At 42.4% G+C, this 23,552-nt stretch overlaps 1 protein-coding gene across 1 annotated transcript in view; it reads left to right on the top strand.

Annotated features, from left to right (window-relative positions):
* Window positions 1-23,552, top strand: part of LOC112254117 (receptor-type tyrosine-protein phosphatase T) — a 491,368-nt gene that overhangs the window by 402,061 nt on the left and 65,755 nt on the right. The window contains exon 20 of the mRNA XM_024426355.2: window positions 16,492-16,579. Within this exon, the coding sequence (XP_024282123.1) occupies window positions 16,492-16,579 (88 nt within the window). The remainder of the gene's footprint in view (window positions 1-16,491; window positions 16,580-23,552) is intronic.

Here is a 23,552-nt window from a genome sequence, read left to right on the forward strand (position 1 = left end):
TGACCACAAACTTTTGAACGGTAGTGTATGTGCTGAGTTGTGTAAGGCGCAAGATGAGTTTGGGAACACCCATGACCCCAAAACCATGGGAAGAACATTACGTCAAGATCAAAGGTGACTCACAGGTCCTAACTTGGCATCCCCCGTCTTGTAGGTGTATTGGTCTAGGGCGATGAAGTAGAAGCCTGAATCCACCTTGTCAGACATATGTTATCTACACACACACTGACCTGTCTCCTGAGAACAACTGCCGTGAGAGAGGGAGTAAAAATGCAATGTCAGGAAATGTCATATGCAGAATCCAATTGGAGTTGAAAAGTTTGTTTTGTATTCAAGGTAACAGTCAATTTTATGACTGCTGCTGTATCAAATGAGGCAACTATTGATAATCCTTTCGCAAAATAAGTGATAACATACTATGTGGGACTGAGCCGAGCTATATCAATCCATGCCACTCGTCAGTCAGCATGGCTCTGTATTGAACAATGCCTCCATACAACGTCAAAGCAATTAGAGGAACTCTCAGTACCACTAATGATTAAGTTACGGGCAGGGGTCTAATGCTGCCGGAGCACAGAGGTGTGGCGCTCCCTCACTATTTTCCAATTTGAAAATACACAGAGCTGGTATAACTATTTCTGGAAAATTCATTCTGACACAGTCTAAATAAACTATATTTAATTACCCTGTCTTCTCTCTGATGGTGGCGAGATTGATGAAGAACTGTAGGCTAAGTGTGTGTGCACTGCGGCGGCCCGTCGGAGGCTCCGCAGTGCACAGACTCTGTCTGCCTTGATGTTCATAGAACTCTATGGACCCCCTCTTGCGCAGTGGAACCCAGAACGACATGTGACCAGGCGACACCGTTCTGCTAAGGATGCCAAAACCAGAGTGGCTGTAGCCCTGGATATTTAGCCTACATTGGCTATTAGTTGAGACGCAGGCCCCGTTCTAGCTTGGTGTCATGCCTGCTCCCGCTCTCCCTCCCTGGCGCTTGAGGGTGCCAGGCTGCCCAGCACTACGCACTCCTGCCACCATCATTACGCACGCCTGATCCCCTCGTCACGCGCATCAGCGATTCATTGCACTCACATGGACTCAATCACTTGTGTTATTTCCTTCCCTATATCTGTCTGTTCCCCGCTTCAGCATTGATTGTCGTATGTCTTTGTTTTACCCGGTTCTGACGCTGTTCCTGTCCTGTTCCATGTCAGTGTAAATTAAATGTTCACTCTCCGTACCTGCTTCTCATCTCCAGCGTCGGTTCTTACACTTGGTATGTCAGGGTGTGCAATTGTAAATGGGAATTCAAAATCAAATCAAATGTATTTATATAGCCCTTCGTACATCAGCTGATATCTCAAAGTGCTGTACAGAAACCCAGCCTAAAACCCCAAACAGCAAGCAATACAGGTGTAGAAGGAAATGGTGGCTAGGAAAAACTCCCTAGAAAGGCCAAAACCTAGGAAGAAACCTAGAGAGGAACCAGGCTATGTGGGGTGGCCAGTCCTCTTCTGGCTGTGCCAGGTGGAGATTATAACAGAACATGGCCAAGATGTTCAAATGTTCATAAATGACCAGCATGGTCAAATAATAATAATCACAGGCAGAATAGTTGAAACTGGAGCAGCAGCACAGCAGGGTGGACTGGGGACAACAAGGAGTCATCATGCCAGGTAGACCTGAGGCATGGTCCTAGGGCTCAGGTCCTCCGAGAGAGAGAAAGAAAGAGAGAAAGAGAGAATTAGAGAGAGCATACTTAAATTCACACAGGACACCGGATAGGACAGGAGAAGTACTCCAGTTATAACAAACTGACCCTAGCCCCCCAACTACTGCAGCATAAATACTGGAGGCTGAGACAACGGGGGGGGGGTCAGGAGACACTGTGGCGATGGTATCCGATGATACCCCCGGACAGGGCCAAACAGGAAGGATATAACCCCACCCACTTTGCCAAAGCACCCCCACACCACTAGAGGGATATCTTCAACCACGAACTTACCATCCCGAGACAAGGCCGAGTATAGCCCACAAAGATCTCCGTAATGATGGAATTGGGCCAAGCTGGAGGGAATCATGCATTTAGGTTATAGTTTGAGATGCATGAGTACACCACAACAAAAACTTGATTTTATGGCTGTTTTAAAATGAATTTCCAGCGATTCTACATAGTAATTTATGTTTACCACACCTCTGTTTTCTTTTATTTTGTAATATGGTATATTGTAACGATGTGTTCAAGCTGATGAAATCAAAGTTTATATATGATACAGTGTGTAAGCTACTCAATACATTGAACTGCCTACTGTACCTGCAATAAAGTTATTGCAAACAGTGCAAACATGATTAGCATGGAGATGCAGTTTGGACGTTTCACCAGTAATGAAGAATTATCATTCACGATTGACAGTGATGGCCTATTTTGAAATTAGGTCGCTTAAGCCTGACTTGTTGTTTGAGGGCATTACAAATATACAATTTTCTTTAGAAAATATGTGTGGGCATAGGCAGACATTGCAATTGGAGGATGACGAACTTTGATTAAGGAAATTATAAAACATTTTAGCGCTACAACAGTGGTTACAGGGGTGATGATAGAAGTCATGGTTACCTGCACGAAGTACCCAGAGTGCTATACAGAGAGAAGTACTTGGAATAGAGAGGACTGCTGTATGTCCTATCGCTGTCAGCTAAGCTGAGAACAACTTCCCCACCACATAGTGAAAGTAGGCCTGCATGGAGAGAGAGAGAGAATATGGTTAGAGGTCATTCTCTTTTATTGTAATTGCTCAAAAACTGCCAGAGTTAAAGAAATCAAATATGTATTTCAAATAGACTGTATCTCAAAGTATGCAGTTAGTGGTTTACAATATTGGCTATTTAGTTTGGAGTTTAATCTCGCTTGGCTCTCCCTCAACCCATCTCAATCAAGGATGTCTTCCACAGTGAGAGCCTTTCCTGTCTGTTCTCCTCACCCTGCCTCTCCCTCCTCTGCCACACTTTCCCAGTAATGCTGGTCTTCCAAGTCCTCCTTCTCTACTAACCCCTCATTAAAATAGCAAACTAGTTACATTGCTCTTGGTTAAACCAAAGATACCGATCATTTTTATGTGGTTAAACATTAACTAGCTAACCTAGCCTGCCTAATCAATAGCCTGCTTTAATAACAGAAGACCAAATAACACTTTGACCCTGTAAAACACCACATTTCACTGCCCCTATCTGGTGTATGTGGCAATAAAACATCTTCAATATTGAAGTCATAGTTGATCAACTTAGTTGGTTAAGTTCTCTACTGAAAAACTTAAATTAAGGTAAGGGTTAGGGACGTATTGATATTTACATAATGGTTACCTACAGGAACATGGAGTAGGGTCATGCCTTTTCAATTTCAGCCAAGGGGAGGGTTTAGTATTTTTTTTAAATCTAGTCCAGGGGAGGGTGATGAAATTTCAATATTTCTCAGTGTTTTAGAATGAGTTGCTTATTAGGCTACACAGTGCATTCGGAAAGTAATCAGACCCCTTCACTCTTTCCACGTTACGCTAGAACCTTATTCTAAAAAATATATGTTTTAAGTCCTCATCAATCTACACACACTATCCAAAAATGACAAAGCAAAAACAGGATTTTAGAAGTGTTAGCAAATGTATTAAAATTTAAAAAGAGAAATAACATATTTATATAAGTATTCAGACCCTTTGCTACAATATGAGACTCAAAATTGAGCTCAGGTGCAACTTGTTTCCATTGATCAGCCTTGAGATGTGTCTACAGCTTGATTGGAGTCCACCTGTGGTGAATTAAATTGATTGGACATGATTTGGGAAGAAACACACCTGTCTATATAAGGTCCCACAGTTGACAGTGCATGTCAGAGCAAAAACTATACCATGAAGTCCAAGTAATTGTTTGTAGATTTTCAAGATAAAATTGTTATAAGGCATACATCTGGGGAAGGGTATAAAACAAATATTCCTAGATTGTTGACAGTTTCAAAAAGCCCAGTGGTCTCCATCAACTGTCTATACAAGGTCTCACAGTTAACAATGAGTCATTAGTAAAAACAAAACAAGCCATAAGGTTGAAGGAATTATCCGTAGAGCTCTGAGACAGGATTGTGTCAAGGCACAGATCTGGGGAAGGGTGCCAAACAATTTCTGCAGCATTGAATTTCCCCAAGAACACACTGGCCTCCATCATTCTTAAATGGTGTTTGGAATCACCAAGATCATCTTAGAACTCGCCACCCGGCCAAACTGAGCAATCGGGGGAAAAGGGCCATTGTCTGGGAGGTGACCAAGAACCCGATGGTCACTCTGACAGAGCTCCAAAGTTCCTCTGTGGAGATGGGACAACCTTCCAGAAGAACAACCGTCTCTGCAGCACTCCACCAATCAGGCCTTTATGGTAGAGTGGGCAGACGGAAGCCACCCCCCAGTAAAAGACATGACAGCCCGCTTGGAGTTTACCAAAAGGCACCTCCTAAAGGACTCTCAGACCATGAGAAACTCTTTGGCCTAAATGCCAAGCATCACGTCTGGAGGAAACCTGGCAGCATCCCTACGGTGAAGCATGGTGGTGGCAACATCATGCCTTGGGGATGTTTTTCAGTGGCAGGGACTGGAAGACTAGTCAGGATCGAGGGAAAGATGAACGGACCAAAGTACAGAGAGATCCTTGATGAAGTCCTGAACGCTCTGGAGCAGGTTCTCAGACTGGGGTGAAGGTTCACCTTCCAACAGGACAATGACCCTAAGCACACAATACAGGAGTGCCTTCGGGACAAGTCTCTGAATGTCCTTGAGTGGCCCAGTCAGAGCCTGGACTTGAACCCAATCGAACATCTCTGGAGAGATCAGAAAATAGATGTGCAGCAACGCTCCCCATTCAACCTGACAGAGCCGGAGAGGATCTGCAGAGAAGAATGGGAGAAACTCCCCAAATACAGCTTGTAGCTTGGCACACTCAAGAACACTCAAGGTTCTAATCTCTGCCAAAGGTGCTTCAGCAAAGTACTTATTAAATGTTCTGATGTCATATTTCTGTTTAAAAAAAACATTTTTGCTTTGTCATTATGAAGGTATTGTGTAGTTTGATGAGAAAAGTAAAACAGAAAGGCTGCAACGTAACAAAATGTGGAGAAAGTCAAGGGGTCTGAATAATTCCCAAATGCACTGTATACTGATGCCACCCCTCATCTCTGATTCTCCGCTGTGCATGAAATATCAATTGCGCCTATAAGCTATTTAGTATGATCTCAATCAAATGATACATAACCTACAGGCTATAGGCTACAAAGTGCATGTTCGGAGAAGCACAGATCAAGTTATATTCCTAAAACAACTGTCGGGATGGTGTAAATAAGACTAGGCTGCATTACACACCGCATTAGATATTCCAACCCTGAGCCCAGCATGCTCTGGTCTTGCTGCACATTTTTTGGTGTGCTTCTTAAGCAATTGCTGTGCTGGGTAGGGCGACGGGGTTAGTTCAGGAGTCAAAAATTTACTCAGAATTTCTTGTCAATTAGATCTAGTCCCAAAAATGCACTATCTTGCGGGTGGACTAGCCTATATTCTATTCAGCCTGAGAAGGAGAGCGCGAAGATGAGAAGCTGGCTAATACTATAATTGAATTTATTAAAAACAATATGTTTCCTGCCAATGATGTATTTATCTGATTTAATTATTTGCAAACAGGGACAGTTTCGTTGCAAACAAGACACACTGATTTGGAATTAGAGAAATATATGATAAGATGGACAAATGCACTTATCTCTCTGTCCATTCTTAGCCCCTAATTCCAGTATTGTTTGCGCTAATATGTAAAATTACACAGAGTTGCATAACATTTTTATAAAAGGCATTTTTTTCTTGGACCTGCAAATACGATGATAGATTCATGCCATGCTTTTACTAAACGCAGCAAAAAAAAAACATCCCATTTTCAGGACCCTGTTTTTCAAAGATAATTAGTAAAAATCCAAATAACTTCACAGATCTTCATTGTAAATGGTTTAAACGCTGGTTCCCATGCTTGTTCAATGAACCATAAACAATTAATGAACATGCACCTGTGGAATGGTCGTTAAGACACTAACAGCTTACAGACGGTAGGCTGTAAGGTCACAGTGAAAACCTAGGACACCAAAAAGGCCTTTCTACTGACTCTGAAAAACACCAAAAGAAAGATGCCCAGGGCCCTTGCTCATCTGCGTGAATGAGCCTTAGGCATGCTGCAAGGAGGCATGAGGACTACAGATGTGGTCAGGGCAATAAATTGCAATGTCCATACTGTGAGACGCCTAACACAGCGCTACAGGGAGACAGGCGGACAGCTGATTGTCCTCGCAGTGGCAGACCACGTGTAACAACAGCTGCACAGTATCGGTACATCCCAACACCACATCTGCGGGACAGGTACAAGATGGCAACAACAACTGCCCGAGTTACACCAGGAATGCGCAATCCCTCCATCAGTGCTCAGACTGTCCGCAATGGGCTGAGAGAGGCTGGGCTGAGGGCTTTTAGGCCTGTTTTAAGGCAGGTCCTCAACAGACATCACCGGCAACAACAAACCCACCGTCGCTGGACCAGACAGGACTGGCAAAAAGTGCTCGTAACTGACGAGTGAGTCATGGTTTTGTCTCACCAAGTGTGATAGTCAGGACTGAGGGCTTGTAGGCCTATTGTAAGGCAGGTCCTCACCAGACATCACCGACAACAACGTCGACTATGGGCACAAACCCACCGTCGCTGGACCAGACAGGACTGGCAAAAAGTGCTCTTCACTGACGAGTCGCGGTTTTGTCTCACCAGGGGTGATGGTCACATTCACATTTAGCGTCGAAGGAATGAGTGTTACACCGAGGCCTGTACTCCGGAGCGGGATTAATTTGGAGGTGGAGGGTCCGTCATGCGAAGAGCACGGATCTCAATCTCATTGAGCACGTCTTGGACCTGTTGGATCGGACGGTGAGGGCTAGGGCCATTACCCCAGAACTGTCCGGGAATTTGCAGGTGCTTTGGTGGAAGAGTGGGGTAACAACTCATAGCAAGAACTGGCAAAGCTGGTGCAGTCCACGAGGAGGAGATGCACTGCAGTACTTAATGCAGCTGGTGGCCACAACAGATACTGACTGTTACGTTTGATTTTGGCCCCCCCTTTGTTCAGGGACACATTATTCAATTTCTGTTTGTCACATGTCTGTGGAACTTGTTCAGTTTGTATCTCAATTGTTGAATATTGTTATGTTCATACAAATATTTACACATGTTAAGTTTGCTGAAAATAAACGCAGTTGACAGTGAGAGGACGTTTCTTTTTTTGCTAAATTTATAATGGAGAACTTTCCACCCCTACTCTTGTCCATGGTGTTCTGCAAACCCACAACCTTCTGGCCCGCAGCCCTGTGCATCAGAATTCCTGTGTCGCCCTTCAATGATGACAGGACGAAGAACAGTTTCAAAAACTGCATATCTAAGGCTCTGGTCTGTCCAAGAAGTGAGGGTAAACGGTAGTCATGTTCTCTACTATCCACTTTGTTTTAACTATTATTTTGGGTATACTGTAGGGGAGGGTCACTTGTTTTTTTTTCAATCGTTCAGGGAGGGCTTAGGTAAAATATATTTTTCTGAAGGGAGGGCCATCCATTTTCACTTCAGAGAGGTCCCTTATTTAACCCTTATTTCAGTCCCTTAGGCATAATATAATCAGAGTGGTTAGGGTTATGTTTAAAATGTTTTAAGAAGATAAATGTTGAAATAGGTGGGGTTTAGCCATAATAATTATTACTCTGTGGCTGTGTTAAGTAGTGATGATTATACAGATGTAAAATATTGCCATTCGGAGAGCAAGAGTTTTGGGTGCAAAAGGAGAAATCCATGTGGGAATGCAGTTTATTTGTGAGAGTAACTTCTGAGTCTTGTAGTAAGTAAATCTGCAAAACAAAACAAAAATATCTTATATTTTGGTGCAACAATGATGTTCTGCTCGCTCAAAGTCACACTTGCATCTCAAATTTAATTTGCGCATCCTGCAGCCCTCGATCACATTCTGCTCTCTCGATTGGTCTGTGCGCTCGCCGCACTCATCTTCTGCTCGTGGGACCCATCCTCTGTGCTCTTGAATCAGCGTTTGCTTGCTCAATGTTTCATCTTGCTCGACAGCACCATCTCGCACGCAATGGACTTTAGAGGCTGATTTTACAGCATAAGAGATGCCCCTGTAAATGTGGCCTTGCTTTGTTGTGGCTGTTTCTTTCAGGGGGGGGGTGGGTGGGTGGGGCTTGCCATCAGCCTGCCGTCAGCCTGCCAACACACAAACTAACTGCTTTATTCCAAGCACAGGAACCTATCTGATCAGTTAAATGGAAAGTTAGTCTGACTGCCCAGTCATAGTACACTACTTTTGACTAGGGTCCATAAGGCTCTGGTCAAAAGTAGTGCTCAATGTTGGGAATATAGTGCCATTTGGGATGCACACTTTGATTACTAATCAAATCAAATGTTATTTGTCACATACACATGGTTAGCAGATGTTAATGCGAGTGTAGCGAAATGCTTGTGCTTCTAGTTCCGACAATGCAGTAATAACCAACAAGTAATCTAACTAACAATTCCAAAACTACTGTCTTATACACAGTGTAAGGAGATAAAGAATATGTACATAAGGATATATGAATGAGTGGTGGTACAGAGCAGCATAGGCAAGATACAGTAGATGGTATCGAGTACAGTATATACATATGAGATGAGTATGTAAACAAAGTGGCATAGTTAAAGTAGCTAGTGATACATGTATTACATAAGGATGCAGTAGAAGATATAGAGTACAGTATATACGTATACATATGAGATGAATAATGTAGGGTATGTAAACATTATATTAGGTAGCATTGTTTAAAGTGGCTAATGATATATTTTACATCATTTCCCATCAATTCCCATTATTAAAGTGGCTGGAGTTGAGTCAGTGTGTTGGCAGCAGCCACTCAATGTTAGTGGTGGCTGTTTAACAGTCTGATGGCCTTGAGATAGAAGCTGTTTTTCAGTCTCTCGGTCCCAGCTTTGATGCACCTGTACTGACCTCGCCTTCTGGATGACAGCGGGGTGAACAGGCAGTGGCTCGGGTGGTTGTTGTCCTTGATGATCTTTATGGCCTTCCTGTAACATCGGGTGGTGTAGGTGTCCTGGAGGGCAGGTAGTTTGCCCCCGGTGATGCGTTGTGCAGACCTCACTACCCTCTGGAGAGCCTTACGGTTGTGGGCGGAGCAGTTGCCGTACCAGGCGGTGAAACAGCCCGCCAGGATGCTCTCGATTGTGCATCTGTAGAAGTTTGTGAGTGCTTTTGGTGACAAGCCAAATTTCTTCAGCCTCCTGAGGTTGAAGAGGCGCTGCTGCGCCTTCTTCACGATGCTGTCTGTGTGAGTGGACCAATTCAGTTTGTCTGTGATGTGTATGCCGAGGAACTTAAAACTTACTACCCTCTCCACTACTGTTCCATCGATGTGGATAGGGGGGTGTTCCCTCTGCTGTTTCCTGAAGTCCACAATCATCTCCTTAGTTTTGTTGACGTTGAGTGTGAGGTTATTTTCCTGACACCACACTCCGAGGGCCCTCACACTGTTGTGTCACTGTTGTGTCGTCCGCAAACTTGATGATTGAGTTGGAGGCGTGCGTGGCCACGCAGTCGTGGGTGAACAGGGAGTACAGGAGAGGGCTCAGAACGCACCCTTGTGGGGCCCCAGTGTTGAGGATCAGCGGGGTGGAGATGTTGTTGCCTACCCTCCCCACCTGGGGGCGGCCCGTCAGGAAGTCCAGTACCCAGTTGCACAGGGCGGGGTCGAGACCCAGGGTCTCGAGCTTGATGACGTCTACTAATGTAGACTTGCCATTGTAAAACCATAGAGTTCCTGTATTAATAACAAGCATTACATTTCAACCATCTGTCATGGTGAAGTCCAGGTTGAGTATGCATTCAAAATGCCACAAATCCATCTATTTTATTTATGCACAGCAATTATGCTGTCAGGTTGAAGGGAATACCATATGTCTATTTCAGTGCAAAGCTTTTTCTAGAGTTGCTTGATTAGATGAGAAACGTCCAGAAGTACACTAAATTGTAAAAAATTGTGGACACCTGCTTGTCGAATATCTCATTCCAAAATCATTGTCATTAATATGGAGTTGGTCCCCCCTTTTCTGCTACAACAGCATCCACTCTTCTGGGAAGCCTTTCCACTACATGCTGGAACATTGCTGCGGGGACTTGCTTCCATTCAGCTACAAGCGCATTAGTGAGGTCGGGCACTGATGTTGGTCTGACTCGGAGTCGGCGTTCCAATTCATCCCAAAACGTGTTTGATGGGGTTGAGGTCAGGGCTCTGTGCAGGCCAGTCAAGTTCTTCCACACCGATCTCAACAAACTATTTCTGTATGGACCTCGCTTTGTGCATGTGGCATTGTAATGCTGAAACAGGAAAGGGTGTTCCCCAAACCATACCCCGTTCAAACTCACTTAATCACAGAATAGTTTAGCATGTCTTTGTATGCTGTAGCTTTAAGATGATGACCCTTCACTGGAACTAAGGGACCTAGCCCAACCATGAAAAACAGCCCCGGAACATTATTCCTCCACCAAACTTTACAGTTGCCACTGCATTGGGGCAGGTCGTGTTTTCCTGGCATCCGCCATAAACCCAGGTTCTTCCGTCGGACTGCCAGATGGTGAAGTGTGATTCATCACTCCAGAGAACGCATTTCCACTGTGATCTTAAGCTTGTGTGCGGCCTCTTGGCCATGGAAAGCCATTTCATGAAGCTCCGGACGAACAGTTCCGGTGATTCCGTTTTGTGGCTGAGCCGTTGTTACTCCTAGACATTTCCACCTCACAATAACAGTTCTTACAGTTGACCGGGCCAGCTCTAGCAGGGCAGAAATTTGACGAACTGACTTGTTGGAAAGGTGGCATCCTATGACGGCGGCACGTTGAATGTCACTGAACTCTTCAGTACGGGCCATTCTTCTGCCAATGTTTGTCTATGAAGATTGCATGGCTGTGTGCTCAATTTTATACACCGGTCAGCAACAGGTGTGGCTGAAATAGCCGAATCCACTAATTTGAAGGGGGTCTACAATTTATATAGAGAAACAGAAAGCTCTGAGAATATACCCATCAATCATCCTCAGTGTGTCTTGCTGTACAGTATATCTGTTAGTGCAATTTCTGAGTGGTGTGGACCTGAGCCAGTGTTGGCGAGTAGCTCTATTTCACGCTCAGGAAGAAGACAGATGTGCCATGATGGAGTAGAATTCTCAGGGTCTTTACTCTCACGGCTTCCAGCGTTGTTAGAGGGCAGAGAGAGAGCCATTTATGCCACGGCCAATCACGACAGAGATGGGCAACAGGATATTACAGCTCTAACAGGAATTAATCGGAGGGAGTGGATTACAGACTTCCCTCAGAAAGCATTCACCTTTGACCTTAATAATAAACTCCCTGTTTGGGGGCAAGACAGTAAATCAATTTTTCAGTGGACTGCGCAATGAGGAATCAACGTCTGGTAAATGGGTCAAACGGTATGTTGTTGTCTGCAAGTGAAGCTGTGCAAGAGAAAGCTTGTTGTATCGGCAGTTTAGCATAGATATCCTTTAATGCATGCTAAAGGACAATTCTGCATTAATTAGGCAGCGGTGACAGATTTGCCCCTATGTTTTTTTATACAGGAATGCAAAAATAGCACACAGTCCATATGGCCTCCCTTGAGCAGCCTGTTAACCACCAAACACTCTCTTCTTAGCCAATTTCAGCCATCAAGCGTGCCACTTTACATTTTCTGTACAGTTGAGATGATCCAGCGAAGGACAAACAACTCCATTTTAGTTGCATTGCACTTTGTTAGGTTCTCTGTACATTTGAGTGTATCCAGAGAAGGACATAACAACTACATTTTTGTCACATTGCATAGGACATCATTAGGCCCCTATAAAATTGGAGAACATTGCCAGATTCACGGAATCCAGAAATTAAAAACGCAATTCAATAATATTCAAAAATATGTTGAACTTAGTAGAACATTCATGAATTTGCCAAACATTATCATAAGACATTAACAAAATGCATCAGTGACTCAGTGAAATATTTTCTTCTCCCCCTAAACAAGGCAGTTAACCCACTGTTCCCAGGTAGGCTGTCATTGTAAATAAGAATTTGTTCTTAACAGATTTGCCTTAATTAAGCAAATGTAAACAGGAAGGCCCCCTGTCTGTTTGTCTCCCACCTTGTGTAGCCATTAGCATTGGTGTTAATGTAATGACAACCCTCTTCCAGTAAATGGAAAGGCTTTCCAAAAAACCTTCTCAATTTTGCCAGAATGATATCATGGTTATTTGCATCAATCCAGTGGCCATTTGTTTTGCAAACTTTGCAATCACATGAGCGCTACAGAAACATTGCTAACCAAACAATGGTCACTGGCTGGTGCACTCTTGCAATTAAAGGGTAACTACAGAGAAAAATCGAATGTAAAAAATGTTACTTACAACATCCAATTTTGTGATTTTTGAAAGCGAAAACCTAAAAAAATAGAAAAACATGAACCCGGATGAACAAAACAGAGAACTAAATACAAAAAAATTATATAATGTCAGCTCATATTTATTGCAGTGCTTCTGACAAACTGTATATTTGAATCTTCATCCTTCTCAATGTCTCAGTCATAAACATCTACTAAAAGCCATCTTTTTGTTGAGCAGTACATCCATCAAATGACTGACGCGGTAGTACACTGACAATCAAATTAAGTGTTTTAAAAGCTTTACAGTGGGCATAGAGAAGACGAACGAGCTGATCACTGACTACAGGAAATGGAGAGCCGAGAGCGGGTTGAGAGCTTCAAGTTCCTCGGTGCACACATCACTAAGGATCTATCATGGTCTTAACACACCAATACAGTCGTGAAGAGGGCATGACAACGCCTCTTCCCCCTCAGGCTGAAAAGATTTGTCATGGGCCTTCAGATCCTCAAAACGTTCTACAGCTGCACCATTGAGAGCATCTTGACAGTCTGCATCACTGCTTGGTATGGCATCTGCTTTGCATCTGACTGAGGGTAATGCACCACAGAGGGTAGAGCGGAAGGCCCAGTACATCACGGGGCCCATGCTCCCTACCATCCAGGACCTCTATACCAGGCGATGTCTGTGGAAGGCCATAAAAATTGTCAAAGATTCCAGCCGCCCAAGTCATAGACTGTTCCCTTTGATAATGATGCACAAAGTCTAGAACCAACAGGACCCTGAACAGATTCTACCACCAAGCCATAAGACTGCTAAATAGTCCTGGTAGCTATTTGGTTAACTTTACCTTTCTGCATTGAACCTTTTCGCACAATCCTTTTTGACTAATCATATACGCTTCTGCCACGGTTTACTATCTGTCAATTTATTCCTAGTTGTATGTACATACAGTTGAAGTTGGAAGTTTACATATACCTTAGCCAAATACATTTAAACTCAATTTTTCACAAGTCCTGACATTTAATCTTAGTACATTCCCCGTCTTAGGTCAGTTAGGATCACTGCTTTAATATAAGAATGTGAAATGTCAGAATAATAGTTGAGAGTGATTTATTTCAGCCTATATTTCTTTCACCACATTCCCAGTGGGTCAGAAATGTACACACACTCAGTTAGTATTTGGTAGCATTGCCTTTAAATTTAACTTCCACAGGCTTCCCACAATACGTTGGGTGAATTTGGCCCATTCCTCCTGACAGAGCTGATGTACTGTAACTGATTCAGGTTTGTAGGCCTCCTTGCTCGCACACACTTTTTCAGTTCTGCCCACACATTTTCTACAGGATTGAGGTCAGGGCTTTGTGATGGCCACTCCAATACCTTGACTTTGTTGTCCTTAGGCCATTTTGCCACAACTTTGGAAGTATGCTTGGGGTCATTGTCCATTTGGAAGACCCATTTGTGACCAAGCTTTAACTTCCTGATTGATGTCTTGAGATGTTGCTTCAATATATCCACATAATTTCCCTGCCTCATGATGCCATCTATTTTGTGAAGTGCACCAGTCCAGTAAAACACCCCCAAAACATGATGCTGCCACCCCTGTGCTTCACAGTTGGGATGGCATTCTATGGCTTGCAAGCATCCCCATTTTTCCTCCATACATAACATAACGATGGTCATTATGGCCAAACAGTTCAATTTTTGTTTCATCAGACCAGAGGACATTTCTCCAAAAAATACGATCTTTGTTTCCATGTGCAGTTGCAAACCGTAGTCTGGCTTTTTAATGGTGGTTTTGAGCAGTGGCTTCTTCCTTGCTGAGCGGCCTTTCAGGTTATGTCGATATAGGACTCGCTTTACTGCGGATATCGATACTTTTGTACCGGTTTCCTCCAGCATCTTCACAAGGTCCTTTGCTGTTGTTCTGGGATTGATTTGTGCTTTTCACACCAAAGTACGTTCATCTCTAGGAAACAGAACATTTCTCCTACCTGAGTGGTATGACGGCTGTGTGGTCCCATGGTGTTTACTTGTGTACTATTGTTTGTACGGATGAACGTGGTACCTTCAGGCGTTTGGAAATTGCTCCCAAGTATGAACTTGGCTTTTTTCAAAATAAAATATTCTGAGGTCTTGGCTGATTTCTTTTGATTTTCCCATGATGTCAAGAAAAGAGGCACTGAGTTTGAAGTTAGGCCTTGCAATACATCCACAGGTACACCTCCAATTGACTCAAATTGTGTCAATTAGCCTATCAGAAGCTTCTAAAGCCATGACATCATTTTCTGGAATTTTCCAAGCTGTTTAAAGGCACAGTCAACTTAGTGTATGTAAACTTCTGACCCACTGGAACTGTGATACAGTGAATTATAAGTGAAATAATCTGTCTGTAAACAATTGTTGGAAAAATGACTTGTGTTATCCACAAAGTAGATGTCCTAACCGACTTGCCAAAACTATAGTTTGTTAACAAGAAATGTGTGGATTGGTTGAAAAACAAGTTTTGACTCCAACCTAAGTGTATGTAAACTTCCGACTTCAACTGTATCTACCACAATTACCTTGTACCTTGGTCTGAGAGTCCTTTAGATGCCTTTTGGCAAACTCCAAGCGGGCTGTCATGTGTCTTTTACTGATGAGTGGCTTCCTTCTGTCCACTCTACCATAAATGCTGGATTGGTGAAGTGATGCGAAGATGGTTGTCCTTCTGGTAGGTTCTCCCATCTTCACAGAATAACTCTGGAGCTCTGTTAGAGTGACCATTGGGTTCTAGGTCACCTCCCTGATCTTGGCCCTTTTCCCCCGATTGTTCTGCTTGTTCGGGTGGCTAGCTCTCGGAAGAGCCTTTGGTGGTTCCAAAGGTCTTCCATTTAAGAATGATGGAGGCCACTGTGTTCTTGGTTACCTTCAATGCTACAGATATGTTTTGGTACCCTTCCCCAGATCTGTGCCTCAACATAATCCTGTCTCGGAGCTCTACGGCCAATTCCTTAGACCTCAAGGCTTTGTTTTTGCTCTGCCATGCACTGTCAACTGTGTGACATTATATAGAGAGTTGTGTGCCTTTCCAAATCATGTCCAATGAATTTAATTTACCACAGGTGGACTCCAATCAAGTTGTAGAAACATCTCAATGGATGATCAATGGAAACAGGATGCACCTGACATCAATTTCGAGTCTCATAGCCAAGGGTCTAAATACCTATGTAAATAAGGTTTTTTGTTTTTTTAATACATTTGCTAAAAATTCTAAAAACCTATTTTCGCTTTGTCATTATGGGTTATTGTGTGTATATTGATGAGGCAAAAAAAGATTGAATCAATTTCGAATAATACTGTAACGTAACAAAATGTGGAAAAAGTCAAGTGGTCTGAGTACTTTCTGAATGCACTGTATTCCATTCCAGCCATTACAATGAGCCTGTCATCCTACAGCTCCTCCCACCAGCCTCCTATGATATACTGATATGCCTATTAATGAGGTATTCAATATACAGTATATGGTTAGCAGGCGAGTCCTAACATGGTCCATTAGTGAAAAGTGAACAATACATGATGAGCAAGACTCTTTTCATCAACAAGTTCTTTGAGTCAACAACTCAAAACATTTCAAACAGAGAGAGTTTGTGGCTGGAGGAATGGTACCTTTCAAGTAGTATTGACTTTGTTTTTTAACAGGTAAAACTTTCATCTTGTTATGCTACATTTCACTGTATCATAACAAAGTTATGTCAGTAATCATTGTTTTACATTTTACAACCCTTTTGCATACTGGTTCCTCCAATGTTAGCGGTTTTATACTATAGAATGGTTTTACTGTATGTTCTCAAGTAAGTTGTTATTTTGACAGCAAGGTTGTTATTTTCACTGTGTGTGTGTGCGCGTGTGTGTGTGTGTATGTGTGCAGGTTTGTGTACACACTCTGGCCTGCAGCAATGTTTGATAGTGTATGATGTGATTTCAGGGTCTGACGGAAGGACAGGCGGCCCCATGGGAGACTGCCAAGAAGGATGAGAACCGCAACAAGAACCGATATGGCAACATCATCGCTTGTGAGTACCGAAGTGACACAGATACTGAGCTAGACAAGGGTGTTTGGTGGATTTGCTCAAGCCTTTTCAGAGCTCAGGAGTCTCCTGTTCTCATGGTAGACTTGCTTGACCTGAGGCCGCCTTTGACATCACCAGACTGGAGGGTATGTGTGTAGAGGGCATGTCATAGGCCCCAAAACCACACTTAGCAAAGTTGGCTACATCACCCTTCACCATTGATTGACACCATTGTCTCTTCCTCCCCATACACACGCAACCTTGCCCCCATTCTGGATTCCCCCCTATCCTTTGACCACCACATCCGACAAACTGTTAAAAATTGTAATTATTCCACCCCTGCAATACTGTCAAAGTCAGGTCCTCCTTCTCCCATCCTCCTGCTGAAGCCCTCATCCACGCATTCGTCACCTCTCGTCTGGACTACTGCAACTCACTACTTTCCGGCATCAACGCAAGCTCCCTCCATAAGCTCCTAACGACTTCTCACCCACACTAAGTCCTGGCATCACATCACCCCGCCCTCTGTGAACTCCTTGTCTCTGTGAACGCCACTGTCTCCTTTTTATATATTGTTTTTTATTTATCTAACCATTATTTAACTAGGCAAGTCAGTTAATAACAAATTGTTATTTAGAATGATGGCCTACCTTCTGATCCTCCTTCTGACCTACAAAGCCCTTCACCACCTTCAGCGACAGGGCCTTCTCCAGGGTTACTCCAAGGCTCTGGAACTCCCTCCTTCCAGCCATCCATGAATCTGAGTCCATCACCATCTTTCAGTCCTTCCTAAAGCCCCACCTCTTCACCTTGGCAACCCCTAAGCTCCCCTGACTCTCTCCCACACACACACACAAAACCTGCCCGCTCACTCATACACTGACACATCACACTCCTTTCCCTTCTTTATAAGAACTTTATTTGTATTGTGCCTTTCAATACAAATAACAAACTGCTTCACATCATAAAATAATACAATTAAATAAAAGTACTAACAAAAACAAGTGGAAGGAGGAATACATTTTTTTTTAAAGATTCCTAATTCAAATCATGCATTCAAATCGTATTTTTACTGTAAGTGTATCTTCAGGAGGCACATAAAAATATGCACTGAATCTGCATGCCTGATATCCTCTGGCAGACTATTCCAAAGTCTAGTAGCAAATGGCCAGTCTCCTTCCATTTTAGTCCTGGAATAGTCAACAGTGCCCTGCCAGAGGATCTTATGCTGCATCCTGGCTCTTAAGGATGTAAAATATCTAAGATATAGGATGGGGCTTATCCAAGCCTAGCCTTAAACGTGATTAATACAAATGTTTTGTTTATTCTTAAAGTGACTGCTAGCCAGTGCAGAGAAGCTGAAAAAGTGGTTACATGGTTACATTTCCTGGTGCCTGTGAAAAGCCAAGCTGTAAACGATGGAGTGATTTCTGGCTGAGATAGGTTTACAAAGAGTTACAGTGATCTAGGTTTGAGGAAATAAAAGCATCTATACATTTCTTCAGATCATGGACTGAGATAAAAGACTTGACTTCAACTTTATTTCTTAGATGATAAAAGCAAGACTGGACAACATTTTTTACTTGCAGCTCGAGGTTTAGGTCAGGGTCAAAGAAGACACCAAGGATCCTGGCTGTAGGGCTTTGCATTTGTTAACAAATGACCACGCTTATCTACAATCGGAATTCTAGCAAGGTGCGGGGAAAAAATACAACAACCTCTGATCTTTTCATTATTAAGCTGGAGATAATTGTCAGACATCTAATATCTGATGTCAGCAAGACACTAGTGAAGGGCAGCTACACTAGATTGGTCACTGGGTCTGATTGGTAAATAGAAAGAGAGATACCTAGTCAGTTGTACAACTGAATGCCTTCAACTGAAACGTGTCTTCCACATTTAACCCAACCAGAGAGGTGCGGGGGCCTGCCTTTATCGACATCCACGTCTTAGGCGACTGCATAGCAGTGAAACTGTGTGTTATGATTGCGGATGATGTCACCAAGGGGTAGCATACACGGGAAAAATATGATCGGGCCCAGAATTGACCCCCGAGGGACACCATAGTGAATAGGTGCTGGGGACGATACTGAACCACTCATGCTCACTGAGAAACGTCTGCCACATAAATATGACCTGAACCAGCCAGAGATTCCCACCCACCTCTCCAGCCAGTCAACAAGGATAATATGATCAATAGTGTCAAACTGAGATCCCAAAAAACTAGAATCAAGCATTCAAAGGCATTGACAGCCAACACAAGGTCATTACTGACTTTCAATAAAGCGAGGTTGGGTTTTTTAAGGACAGATTGGACCAGACCAGTTTTAAAGTAGGCTGTTCAGGGAAATATTTACAATAGATAGAAAGTTTGGGTCAACAGTAGGCATAACATCTTTCAGTAGTCTAGTAGGGACCACATCCAAGGGGCAAGAGGAGGTCTTCATGTGAGCAATAGTATCAAGGAGGGGCTAAAATGCTCCTGAAAGGAACAAAAGGAAGTAGTAGACGGTCTCAGAGTAGTTGCCTCAAGTCCCTCCTGACCAGAAATGCTAGTATGGTGCCAGCTACTGTTATTCTGGGATCGAATCATTTCTATATTTTCTGTAAACAATTGTAAGAACAGTTAGCAGAGATCAGGGGATGCGAGCCTGTCACTGTTAAGCGTGGGGCACTAACAACATGCTCAATTGTCTCAAACTGAATTTTTGAGTTGTGGGAATCCTCAGAGATCGGGGTAGAGAAGTGATTTACTTTTGCATTTTTAACAGTAACATTGAAATGTCTCATCAGATCCTTCATTATCTCATAAAAGCCTGGTTGTTAGAGCATTGCGCCAGTAACCGAAAGGTTGCTGGATCGAATCCCTGAGCTGACAAGGTAAAAATCTGTCATTCTGCCCCTGAACAAGGCAGTTAACCCACTGTTCCCCTTTGGGCTGTCATTGTAAATAAGTATTTGTTCTTAACTGACTTGCCTAGTTAAATAAAGGTTCAAATCAAAAAGTTTGCAGGTCTTCCGTTTACATTTAGCCTTTCTAAGTTCAATTTTTAAAGCACAAGTGTGGTAATTTAACCAGGTTGAGACACTGACAGACAATTTATTATTGGTTTTAACTGGTGCTACTGAGTCTAAAGTAGCCTGACATATATAATTGAAACTATTCACCAAATCTTTATTGTGAAGGCAACTAACAGGGTCAGTGGTGCCGGATAGAAAAGCATGTGTAAGTCTACTAGCAGTTGTGGAGCTAAGTGGTGACAGACGCATTTTTAGGAGGAGGAGAAAGCATTTTAAAAACAATGAAGATGGTCAGAGACACACATCAATAGTTTCCAAGTTATTACTATTCAGACCATAGAACAGTACAAGATCAAGAGTATGGCCTTTGTTGTGTGTAGGCCCTGTGGCATGTAGCACAAAGTTAAAGGATTCTAACAGGTTAAGAAACTCCCCTGCTGGTGCATAGCTTGGGCAACCCACAGATCTCCAAGAATAATAACCCTGCCATATTCCGGTGTAACCAAAGAAAGCAGAGAATTCTACACTAAAATATACAAGATGGGCTGTTTCTTGTAGAGAACTAAATCCTCAGGTTTAAGCCAAGTCTTAGTTAGCATGAAAATATCAATGCCATTGTAAATAATAAAATCATTGCATATGAACAACTTATTATTTAGAGATCAATCAACAATTTATTATTTAGAGAGGGTGACAAGGTATTACAGAGTTATTGAGGGGAGTTAGAAGGAAAATAAACTAGGTTACTTACAGTAGCACTAACCTGCAGTCATATACCCAAATCTCCCTCTAGTGGCCTCGTGGGTGGAGTGTTATTAATATTTTTCATAATGAATAAACCTGCTAAAAAAACAGCCGGAAATCTGGTGTTTCAATGTCAAACAGTTTTTTTATATTTCAGTATATGTATATAACGTGTAATATTGGGATGCAAACTCAAACTTGCATACATTTAAACTCTATATCTGACATGGTATTTAAGCGCTTAATCATGTGTGTGAGGTCTATACTTTTGTTTCAAAGTGGATTTGTTTAAGACAACCCAAAAACACTCTGTCTGACCCTGATTTAGCCCACTGCAGTAAAATGTTGGGACATAGTATGCTCTCCATGTCCTCTGTTGCTAATTATGACAGGGAGGACTGGAGCACTACCAGACCCAAATAAATCCTAGAACCCCTGTGGTTAGTGTGAATCTTGTCTCTCTTAAAAAGTGCTGGTTGCTCCCACGTCAAATCAAAATGGTCACAAAATGAGACATTCCTGTTGTTGGCAAGTTTCTTCAGGTACGTGTTTAGGGCAACAAGGCGGCTGAAACATTTTGCACCCCTTTGAAAGCACGGGAAGGGGCCAGAAATAATTATTCTATTCCCTGTACAAGCTAAAATAATTTTGTAGTCCTCCCTCCTTTCCTCAGATTGCATAACACGGAGGTCGTTAAAAACTAAGAGTTACAAAGTTGTTAATATTAAAGTAGTTGGCCAGAACCTTGGGCAGGAGGAGGTGCTGGATACAGGTTTCCAGACCGTAGGCAGGCCAACATCTCCCACCATTGAGCTGCCCACAATGAAGGTGGTCGTGATGGAATATGATTGTGAAGGAAGAGGGGGAGACGGATGGAACTGCCTCGGGCAGGGGGATGGAGACTTCGAGCCAGGCTAGCCTTGACTGACCTTCATGTTTTTATTTTTTTATTTCACCTTTATTTAACCAGGTAGGCTAGTTGAGAACAAGTTCTCATTTGCAACTGCGACCTGGCCAAGATAAAGCAAAGCAGTGTGACACATACAACAACACAGAATTACACATGGGAGTCCCATAGGGTGGCACACAATTGGCCCAGTGTCGTTAGGGTTTGGCCGGGGTAGGCTGTCATTGTAAATAATCATTTGTTCTTTAACTGACTTGCCTAGTTAAATAAAATAAATAAATACAATTATCTGCAGCAGAGAAGTTTTTTGGGGCTCCAAGTCCTCCCGGCAGAAGCACTGCAAGGATTATTTTTGATAGGACATGTACCACCCTTTCAGGAGTCTTTTGAGCTGGTGTAGGGACCTGATTAGAATGAGTTTTTCACAGAAAAGCAGGTTGATTTTGTTTAGTTCATTTATTTTTTGATAGTTTGTTTGATATTTGATTTATTTTCACCCACATTATTTCCTTTTTGGGATCCTTATTATTCACCCACACAGTAGGTGACTGAATGCACATCAAATTGTTGCAAATGCCATTATACCATAGAAGAAGATGAATCCATAGCTATAAAATGTCAACTTTGATTTAGATCTGTTTCTTAAAAAACGTGTTAAATAAAAACAACAAACCGGGTGTAACTAACGTTCACCACGTTGATGGCGTCTTTAAGCCTTCTCCTTGTTTCCTGCTGTTTGTCTGGTGTTGTCTTAGTTTCTACAATTGTAAAGCGACTTTGGGTCATTGAAAAGTGCTATAGAAGTCCCATGTATTATTATTATTAAACATGCTCTACTCCTTTGCAAACAAAAGGTCTCGCAGTTAATACTGGCTCATACCTTTTGAAATTATCCATTTTTTTTTCTCATAAGAGAACGACATTTTGAACCCTCCGACAAGTTGTTTTAATTATACCGCAGTCTTTGAAAACAGTGCTGTCTACAGTATTATGTCATATTGTTAGAGAACCCAAGGCTCCTAATGCGATACAAGAGTAGCATATTGCCCCAATGACATGAATACTTTTTTATTAAGGGTTTAGATGTTGCTGGCGAGACACTTCTTACAAGTGAAGGCTTTTAAATGAAAACTTTCTCTAAAATGAAATAGCCTGTCATATGCTGATAGCCAACAGGAATTATGATACATTTTCTATTAGTAAAAGTGTTTTAATTACATGAGCTTGTAATGGAAACTGTCCATCTTACTGCATGCTTGTACAAATGCTTCATATCTCATTACATTTTTTGAAAAAACACTGAGAAAGTACGGTAGGTATCTTCATTTCACATGATAAGTCTGCCAAGAGTGATCCACAGTTAATTGTTGGACCCAAAATATGTTTTTTTGGAAAGTTTCACTCTGTATAATAGATTGTCATCTTCTCTGTCTGGAAAATTCTGAATTTCTTCTATTTCCCCTCCTAGCCTCTTATTTTGAGACATTTAAAATGATAATTTGAGTAGAAGTTTTGATGTAAAGATGATTTTCCTCCAATCCGTGCCAACCAGGCTTCTACTCAAACATCCACACATGTTAATCATTACTAAACTCTCCCTCCCAGCCACTCACGCTGCCCGATTACCTATGACAATTTATGGAACTGCGAGGAGAACGGTGAACACTTTTAATTATAGGCAGCTGTTCCATTTCTTCTGTGTAAACATAAAGCCTCCCATATGGTCATTTAGAATTCAGCAGACTCGACTACCAAAATAAAAAGTGTTATTGGCAAACATTTACATATCAGAGAGACTGGAGGAATCGGCGGCAAACCTGTGAATCAGAACTGCCTACAGGAACCTAATCAAACAAATATTTTCAGATTCCTTTGTTCTTTTCATTTTATTTTCCTCTTGTCCAGAATAGTCCCTTGCTGTAGCGTTTCAGTTGTTTTAAGTAGGAACAGCTCTTAAGTTACAAAAATGTTGCTTATTTATTGGGAACAAAGCACATTTGATACATCCCTGGGGGAATTTCAGAGATGCTTGCTGACCTGATGGTTTATATTTAATTGCAATGGAGTGCTGTGGTTGTTATTGATAGTAGCTTTTCAAAGTGGACAGCAGCTCCCATGTTGCCGTTGAGTCAATCAAGATAATTTGATATTCATTGGTATTACAATTATATCCTCTCTCTCCAGGAAAAGCAATCGAGAGGGCTTTACCTGATGCAATCTGCTTCAGACATGAACCAATACAGCACTATTGCCCAATGACTGGGTCAACAACACAACCTCAACTGAGGTATATGATTGTATAGC

The sequence above is a fragment of the Oncorhynchus tshawytscha genome, linkage group LG07, assembly GCF_018296145.1.
Source record: "Oncorhynchus tshawytscha isolate Ot180627B linkage group LG07, Otsh_v2.0, whole genome shotgun sequence".
Taxonomy (NCBI): Eukaryota; Metazoa; Chordata; class Actinopteri; order Salmoniformes; family Salmonidae; genus Oncorhynchus; species Oncorhynchus tshawytscha.